This window comes from Molothrus ater, chromosome 2, assembly GCF_012460135.2.
Source record: "Molothrus ater isolate BHLD 08-10-18 breed brown headed cowbird chromosome 2, BPBGC_Mater_1.1, whole genome shotgun sequence".
Lineage (NCBI taxonomy): Eukaryota > Metazoa > Chordata > Aves > Passeriformes > Icteridae > Molothrus > Molothrus ater.
The window spans coordinates 32,810,723-32,820,404 of record NC_050479.2 but is presented as its reverse complement, the minus strand read 5'-3'; the positions used below and the strand labels follow the sequence as shown (position 1 = coordinate 32,820,404).

The following is a 9,682-nucleotide window of genomic DNA, read 5'->3' as shown; positions in this document are numbered from 1 at the left end:
TGTTGAATGCATTTTTTATTTAAACATTAAGATTTAATTACAAAAGCCTCTGGAACAATTAAAGGATGCCAAGGAGGAAAGAGCTGAAAACTCAGACTGCATTTTCTCATTCATTGTGAAAGCAAAACACATTGTCAGCAGCAAGGCGTTTTATAGAAAAGTTTCAGATGGACAGTACAAAGACCTTTCTGTCAATATTGTCACTGAAACACCTTGCTGTCATGAAGCACATCTTTTTTTTCTGATCACACTTTCTAGTGTTGGCTGATTGATTTTTGCAGTGGGAAACAAGTAATAATTATTGCAGAAATACTGTAATTCTTTTCTGCTAATCTCTGCTAATATAACACAGTCTTCTTCTTGGAAAAGTGTCCAAACATAATTTACTTTACCCTGTTAAAAATGTCTGCTTCTGTTGTTAGAAGTTTTATTTGCACAAATATTTTCCTAATCTATGTTAATTTCATGCAATATAATTCTTAATTTTTGGAATAAATACTGAGAATCATTAGAGAGAATTCTTTGGAATCCAAAATCCAACCAAACATTGTATTTTCATTTAAGGGCAAGATTCCATCATTTTTATTTACATAAGTAGCATCCTGCTCCCTGTGTTACTTCACTGCAAACTAGAGTCTCAAGCAGTGAAAATCAGCATAGTCCCATTAGGATTTACTGCATTGTATTAAACTTCCACTGAAAATTGGGCTGAGCAGTTTTGTCTATGGAGTAATGCACTACCTGTAACTAGTAAAGGTGCTCAAACATAGCCCTACACTTAATAATTTGGCACATTTACAACTGGCGTTACTCAGTAACTTATCAGATGACAATAGTGGAGCTCTTCTGTAAAATATAGGTTAAGCCCATATTCGTATGACTGTACATCTGAAGTATAAAAACCACGATATGTAGTACACTTGAACAGTTAAAAAATATAACTTATTTTATTTGTAAACTATCAATGCAAGATACTCAGCAGCAAAGAAGCCATGTTCAATGTCTTCTGATCTTTTATAAAGATCCATTGCTGTAAGTAATATAATCGTCTCCAAAACATCTGAGGTTACATGTAGAAACAATCAAGGCAATATTATTTGTACATATTATTAAACATGCAAAAAACTTCCTGAAGAATATTGCCCAAATGTAGAAAGTCATCTGGATCTCAAATTTTCCTTGGTAGCATCTGCTTTGTAAGTATGGCTCACATGTGGCTCCAGAGTACTTCAGTTTATTTTGGAGAATTGGCACCTTTAATAACAGGCTCCCTATTCAAATATGTGGCCCAGTAAACTAAGTTAAAAGTTCCAAACAGCACTGGAAAAATTATCCGGGACATTTTGTCAATCTTACTGATGCTGTTGTAAGTCTTTTTGCTTTCAGCAGGCTTTTCTTCTGGAGGCTTCACTGGAGCAGATGTAGTGTTTGAGATGACAGCTGGGGCTGAGTCCTTTGGCATGTTTGGTGCAGGAGTCATCTTCCCAGTGGTGTAGGTATTAGTTGGTTTATTTCCCAGCAAGTTGCGCTCCTTTTTCTGCAGCGTAAAGAACAAAATGTTATTCCACAAGAACAGAAGGTGGAAACACGTTCTCAAGGGACTGACCCAAAAAGCTGAGCACCATAATCAAGCATGCCCATTAATGCCTGTTGGCTATTCTGACTTTGACTACCAAACAGATTTTTTGCCTTGATCTTGTAGCCCTTACTCAAGTGTGACTTTCCCTGATGGGAGAAAGCTGAGACTCACTTGTTGCACCCACATCCCACCTGGCATGTGCATTAGCAGCTTCTTTTGTCAGTGAGATGTAGTCTGGCATCTGCCCCATGGACAGCTGACAAGATGTGAACTTCATTTCCCCAGATGCTGAAAAGGGTGTGGCGAAGGGCTCATTGCCCCTGCCAGCTTAGCCTCTTTGTAGACTCTTTTGGGATGCCTGTGGGTATGAGCTCTCAAGGAGATGATTTACTAAGTCCTATCCCAAAAATTTCATTTCAGCATGAAACTCAAAAGTTTGTGTTTTTACATAATTAGTCTTTGGTTCCTTTTTTTACTGTGGTGGGACCCAGACTCATGGAGCTCAATGTGAGCATTGTTATTTATTAGGAGAGAATACAGGGACTGCTCTGCAGAGACATGTTTCATAGTTATGTTATCACAAGTCTGATCACTGAAATCCCATGTCCTGTGTACTCAATGCCCAATGTACTTCTGTAAGCAGTCCTCTTCATAGAGATGACAGAGACTGGTAATCTATCTCTGTGAAGGGAAGGCGGGAAGGCACTGTATTTCCTTGCAAATTTTCCTCCACAGGAAGATAAAAGGTATGTCATGAGGTGATTAAATACCTTTTTCACAAAGAAGCTGGAAATTGACCATTCAGTATATTTAAACTATACTGAATATCTGCTTTTTATTTTAGGTATTTAAAAAATGTAACTTAAGCACCTTGATTTTTGCAGCTTCCTGGGCTTTTTTGCCATCCCATGCCCAACTCCTCTTGGTGAAATAGTTGACTGTTGCAAATTCAATCAATGCCGAAAATACAAAGGCATAGCAAACAGCTATAAACCAGTCCATTGCAGTAGCATAGGCCACTTTTGGCAAAGAGTTACGGGCACTGATACTTAAGGTGGTCATGGTGAGGACTGTTGTTACTCCTGCAAAGAAAAAAAATAAGAGTCAGAGATCAGTTTGCTAACCCTTATGGGATCCCAAATGAGTTATGAGCAGGTCCCAATTCAGCAGGATGTCTAAGAAGGCCACATGAAGTCAATCAGTGTTTGCATATTATGGTTTGAAGGAATAAGAAAAAATGAAAGCCTTATTACCCTCAGATATTTTATTCTATGGAGTTCTGGTTAGTTCTAGCTGTAGTGTGTTTAAATAAGGATTTTTAGGGTAACACAAGCCCAGGGTTTATAACTGTCAGAATGAAGTGGGATTTCTTATTTTGTTTTCTTATACAGAGATTGCATATTTAAAATTGTTGACTCTTACTGGTTTCCTTGACTGTAGCTCCTCCTTTCCCATATGATAGTAAAAGACAAACAGCCAATGCTTTCATCTGTGGGAACATTTCCCCAGGATCAAAAAACTCAACTCTCAGTTACAGCTTTGTAAACCTAGAGTAAGTCAGCAAAATGATGCTACTACCTGTATTCTCTCCATACAACTTGCTGAGCTGATTTTTGAACAAAGCTGCCTACTGACTTCAGGAGGCTGGTACAGAAGAGTGACTCCTTTCAAATATCTGAACAAAATTTTACTTAAAAAACTGCTCCTACTCCCCTTTTTTTTCTTCTAGTAAAAATCTTGTATTTCATCAACCTTTACTTTCTCAAGTGCTTATTTTCTGCAGCTTTCTAGGGATAAACCAAGTAATTTAATGACACCCCAAAGGTTTTTTTCATAACAATTTCTTCAGTAAATACACATTTTCTAAATGCAAAGTCATATTAGTTTGATGTTTATAGAGATAATTGGCACTAATTAACCTCTACATGGTTTTCCTAGATAAAGATCCTACAACAAAGATGAACAAAATGTCTTGAAGTGATATCTGCTTCAACTGCTTAGCTAGGGTATACATTAAGTATGATAATCCACATGTCTTTTTTTCTAAACCATCCAGCGTCCACTGAAATGAAAAAAAAAAACCAAACCAAATCACACTAATCTTATTCTTCTATCTTCTGTCCTTAATTTTCACAGAATTGATTGACCAATTTCTGTCACAACTTTACAAAAACAGCCCAGACAAGGCTTTTAAATTGATTTTGAGTTTAAGCTGGAAGAGAAGGAGAAAACATTTACAACATCTCAAGCAGAAATAAACAGTAGTGAACTGTGGTTTTATTACCGCGAGTCACTTTCACAAGCCACAAATATCCTATCTGTGTCCTAGGAGCAAGTGGGGTACTCACCAAAGACAGTTCTAGCAGGGACAGATTCCTGTTTAGCCAAAACGACACTTGCGATAAGATCACAGTCATTATGCAAGGAAGGTACGTCTGGATGACAAAATAACCAATTTTTCTTTTCAGATGAAAATGGGCTGTCATAATAGTATATTCACCTAGAAGAAGAAAAATGTGCATTTGAGTAAAATAAGGAAGGCTTACTGACTTAGGTACTGAATAAGGCCAGTTCCAACCCTCCATTAGAAGATATCACTAAGCCATTCTTAATTTTATGAAAAATGTCTGGATTTCTGTGCTGTGGAAAATCAAGACTTGAGACAGAGGTGCTGCTAGATCCTCACAGTCTTCCCATTCAGTCTCTAAAGCAGAAGACAATGACTGCTGTTCCTACTACACTGAAAAGCTGCAGTCCTCCCATGCACCTGGAATGTTGTGATGTTCACAGGCATAAAAATCTAGTTTGCTGGCACTGCCTCAACACTCTGTGGTTTTGGCTCAGTCCTACAAACTCTTGCAGCATAGTAATAATTAAGACCCTCAACTCTCCGAAACCCGATTTAGCAGCAGGTTTAGCAACTTCATTAGTGAAAGTGTTATGGCCAAGCAATTTTCAAATATGAAAATGGGTCCAGACACTCCTTCTGCACCACATTTTAGGGACTGCCAGTCCCAGCATCTTCTGTGAGAACTGCCACGTTGCATATGGATTCTGGGATGTCTTATTAATCTGAGTACTCAAACCCTTCAGATTGCTGGTCCAGAAATAAAAAGTCCCTCTAATGCATGCCATGTTCCTAGAATTTGGTACACTTTAGCCCTACAAAAGATTGTCTGTTTCTGGATAGATATTGTGTCCTGTCTTGTTCACCTGTGCACTGAATAGTGTACTGCCTGCATGGAGAGTTCCCTAAAAGCTGCCACAGCAGTACTAAATTCCATTTCTTTTTCATATGCCAAATTCACAGCATTGCCTTAATATGCCTTTTATCAGCTACTCTGAATTTCAATAAAAGCCTAAATAAATGCACTCAAAAATCAACAGACCAGCTGTCACCTTCCCTAATGTTTCAGAAAAATTCAAACCTTAACCAGTTCTTTCAGATTGTTCCTGGAAAACCATATAGTTGTTACTGAGGGCTATTCCTGGTAGTAACTACTCCCTGGTTCTTTCACAGTATTTCTGGAAAACCAGGTAGTTGTTACTGAAGGTTATTCTTGATGGTAACTGCTCCCCAAATCCAAAATCTTGCTAGCTAAAAGCATGCTACTATTTACCTAGGAATAATAACAGTAAAAACAAAATGTAAGAATAAAAAACAATTCATCCCTTCAAGCCCTAACAGTTCTTCACTGATATCAAAGTAATTTAAAAGCATGCATCATTCAGTTGGGTACTGATGAATCAGCGAAATGCCTGTTTTGAAATATATATTGTCTCAAGAACAACTATAGCTATAATCTCTGCTACAAGATTTGACTGTAAGTCTCTACAGAACATCCACAAAAGGAAAATATCCAACAGACTGACTCTGCCTTGAGTGAATAGCCTGAGTTGAGCTGCAGCCAGCATTACTAAGCTATTAGATTTGGCAGATTACTTCTAACTGACAATATGGCTAATTAGCAGAGAACACGTTTACAGTGAAAGGGTTTTTGCAGGTACAGCTGCACTCATACACTATGCTACAGGAGCTCTGCTATTCTGCATCAAGTTTACAGACCTTGTTCATGCTGAGGATTTTAGACAGAAAGTGAAATAACACAGAATACCTAACTGACATCCTGCCTCAATCTTTATGTCTTTCTCTGGAGTCTGATTTTCTGGTGAAATGATTCCCTGAAGAATGATGGGGAAATGGACATGGAATGCTGTGAAACTGGGGAGGAAACCCCTGCAAAGAAAAGCCTAATTCCCTTCCATTTAGTGTAATTTTGAACCAGGGAGGCTGAACATGCAATGGTCTCAGGAGGAAGCCCACTTGCTCTTTATTAAGGAGTATTTGCAGCAGGATCTGCCTGCCTCAGTACTCTCAGGCAGAGGGACTGTTTCTCAGTTGCTACTGCACTGGGATGTGTTTGAGTCAGTTTCCCCGCTCGCCTGCTACAGAGTGACAATGTGCATTATCTATTTTGACAGTATGCTCTCAGAGCTGGAATAAAAAAAGAATCTACACAGCTTCAGAAGAGCAACAGGACCCTCCTTTTTTCATTTTTAAAACACAGGAAATGAGTGCCTACGTTCTGATGGCCCTCCACAGCTGATTTTTACCTTACCATTTTCTTCAACCTATCAAAACTCTTGTCTCCACTGAAATAATCACAGCACCTTGATTTTGTACTTGCTTTTCTCCCAGCTGATATATTCTTTGATTTCCCATGCTGTCCCTTTCAGAGATGTCTATACCAGGAATGCTTCCTCCATTAGACTTATGGCTTAAGAAAACCCCAGAGCTTGGTTTTTAATGCCCTGGGACCACTGCTTAAAGTAAAGCTAAAAGCTGCCTGAGTTGGCCTTTTGTTTATAGAGCAAGATACTGGCTCTGTTGGAGCAGCAAAGCTCCCTTTTACTTCTGCAAGGCCACTGTTTATCCTTAGACCATGAGCTTTCTTGAGCAAGAGCTAATTTTTGTTATAGGTTTATGTAGCACTTAAAAGAGAATCCTGTTCCTGATGGGGTCCACTCATCACTGCAGAAAGCAAATTATTGTTAGTAAACAAAAACAAATCTAGTACTAATGAAAAGCCCTAGAGCAGAAATGGCTGCACTTCATGGAGCTGTGCAACTGTGCTGCTGCTCTTAAGGGGATTTTTATGCTTTAAAAGCTGCTACAGTATTTTTTTTTTTTTTTTTTGGTATATAGTTGATGGAGTTCTGGAGATCCCGCTTACAGATTTTCCAGGATCTTACACACATTATTCCATTGCCATCATGCTGAGATTCAACTGAGTACTTTAAGGAGGCTAGACCAGCCCCCAGACTTGTTTGTTTACTAGATATACCTGGATTCAGTTCTATCAATGGCTGTTCTGGCAAGATCCTGACAGTCAGTACATTAGACACCTCACTGACTATGCTGACATCCAGAATATTTCGGCCCATAAAAAAAAGCATGTTCCCTTTTATAGTGATACTAGAGAAATATTCATCTCAAGAAAAAAATCAGAATTATTTGGTTCAAAATGAAGAGCTGAGTGATTCCTTTATTGTTTCAGCTTTGGATATTACAGAGCTCAGGCTCCAGCTGGCAGTATACAAAAGAGTGGGTTTATGTTTTGTTTTTTGCCACTGCAGATCCTAAGTTTGCTATGAGAGATTCTGGGTATGGGGAACATAACTGGGCAACCATTTGTGGAAAGCAGCAAGATCCACTTGGACTCAAATCTCGTATCTGATTGTTTTCAGCACTTTTACCACCAGGACATAACAGGTGCTGGTTCTGTTAGAAGCAGAGTGAGTAGGAAAATGCCTTCCTTTCAGGTGGAAGACATTTGGGGATGTTAGCACAAAAAAACCCTCAAAAACCAAAAAAACAAACAGCCAGAAAAAAACCCAAAACAAACAGGTGGCACATGACAGAACTGTTTTCTGTGCCATGGCTAAAATGTTCCAAGTTTCAAGATTGGTTGGAGAATTAGGAATGCCAGGGTATTTTTTTCCGAGAAGCCAGCCAAACAGCAGCTTGCCTACAAATCAGCAGAATCCCAAGGAACCAGTACAGGTCTGGAAATTCCATTAAAAAAAAAAAGTCTGCTGGAAAGAAGGGCATAAATGACCTATGACATACACAAGCATTTTGTCTGTGCAACTGCAAGGGCTGTGTAGTTTGACTTGTGTGTCATAAAAGCCACAAAAATCCAAGCACTTGGATTATGCAATAGCTATTTGGTTTTTCTTTTTCACGTTCAACAATTCAATAGAAGGAAGAAATGCCTTCGATGGCCATTCGTAAGTAATGCTGATTACTGGCCTCCTACGAGGTTGATGAACTCCAGAAAATCCATCGTTGACTGATGCTTTCCCTGTGCAAAATCGGATTTTTGTATTTTGCTAATCCCCGGTTACAATCTGTGTCCTGCTCTTTGTGATCCACCCTGCAATCAGAATCCAGCCAGCCCAGATGTAACCCAGGACATTAATATAAAATCTTGACGTTGGAAACACAGCATTTATTATAAATCTTAAATACGTGAGGGAGGTGTTTACTGTGCGGAAACTTTGGGATTTGTCTGGAGTGTTTCCTTGGGCTGAGGAGAACAAGGAGCTTTCACAGGCAAAGCGGCAAACTGGAAGTAGCCTGGAGCTGACACGCTGGAGCACTCACTGCCTGGGCTGGATGGTTTTCTTGCTCTGAGGAGCAGGACGAGGTTGTAGGAGATGCTCCAGTACATCCTTTGGATCTTTTTCTTGGCAACAATGAAGGCGAGAGGGGAGCTGCCATTCATTGCAGAAAACAACGCGGCTATGATGGTGAACTGGTAAGGAAAAAAGTGTCTTTACTCTTTAATGGGAGATAGTGTACTCATTCTTTTTCTGCAAACGTGACCACTCTGATTTTATTTTTCTCTTGACTTTATCAATCTTCTCTTTAGCATCAGCTTTGTGTCTCCTGAAATGGGCAAGGGAGGGGGTGAATGTCCATAGGATGGAAATGGCAGTCAAGTTTAGTGGCTGCCCAAGGCGAGCCTTCCCTCACTTTGTGTCCTTTCTGGAGCACAAGCGCCAAGCTCAGATATCTCCTCTTTATTTGCCAGGCGGAGCACAAAGTTTTATGCATCTTTTATGTTCTGGTTCAGCTAACTTTGTGTGCAAGTGTACATATATGTACCTGTTTTCATGTCTCCTTAATTTCCTACAGATAGTAAAAGGTTCCTAATTTAATCCGTACTTTGTCCTCTACCACTCTGGCCGTCATTTTTCTCCAGGGACACAGTATATCACCAGCACACTCTGCTGGGCTTTGCCTGCAGGAACTGCTCCCAGGCATGTTGCCACAGCTACCCCTTTCCCCGACCCAAGCCCCTTGCAACCCCTAGCAGTGGAAATCCCCCTTTTCTCCATGGCAGGCTGTTTCATTTCCACCTCTTCCCCCTCCCTTCGCTGGACGCCACTAATGCTCTCCAGGCCGAGTGCATTGTGTAACCTGGTGAAGCCCCGGTCCCGCTGAGCGCACGTGATCCCTTGTCCCGGCCCCGACCCCCGGGAGTCCCCCCCGCCGATGCACGCCCAGGGCTGCCCTTGCGTGGGAGCCTTAGGAAGCAGGGGGGCACGGCTCACGTGGATGCCCGGCCTGGGATTAAAGCTTCTTTGCCTCCCTAATGCTGCCACATCTGGCGCCTCCGCTCCCAGCCCGAGAGGGAATGGGGATCCTCGGGGTTTGCACCTCCTCCCCGGCCACGCCGCACAGCCCTGCCATGCCACAGTCCCCCCCTGTGCCCCCATTCCCTTCCCCCCCACGCGGTTCCATCAAGCAATCATTTTAAAGCGATGATTGAAACGGATCAAATGCGTGGGTGGTGTTTGCCTCCCAGGGTGGTTCCTCCCTCGGGGAAATAAGCCAGCAACAGCGCTGGCAGCCACGGCGAGGGCGATCGCAAGAACTGCGTGAGGCTTCTCAGGCACTCCTGTAAATACCAGGAGCCTGGATATGTCTTCAGCAACGTACCTACGAGCCAGCATTTAACCCTCAGTGTTTAAATGCCTCTACATTTAAACACAGGATCTCCCTGGCACTCCACATCCCACAGGCGCTTCCCTAGC

At 41.2% G+C, this 9,682-nt stretch overlaps 1 protein-coding gene across 1 annotated transcript in view; it reads right to left on the bottom strand.

Moving 5' to 3' along the window:
• Positions 1 to 9,682, bottom strand: part of GABRA5 (gamma-aminobutyric acid type A receptor subunit alpha5) — a 56,344-nt gene continuing 46,662 nt past the window's right edge. Inside the window, 4 exon segments of the mRNA XM_036382888.1 lie at positions 1 to 1,537; positions 2,450 to 2,661; positions 3,928 to 3,957; positions 3,960 to 4,079. Of these exon segments, the coding sequence (XP_036238781.1) occupies positions 1,235 to 1,537; positions 2,450 to 2,661; positions 3,928 to 3,957; positions 3,960 to 4,079 (665 nt within the window). The 3' untranslated portion in view covers positions 1 to 1,234.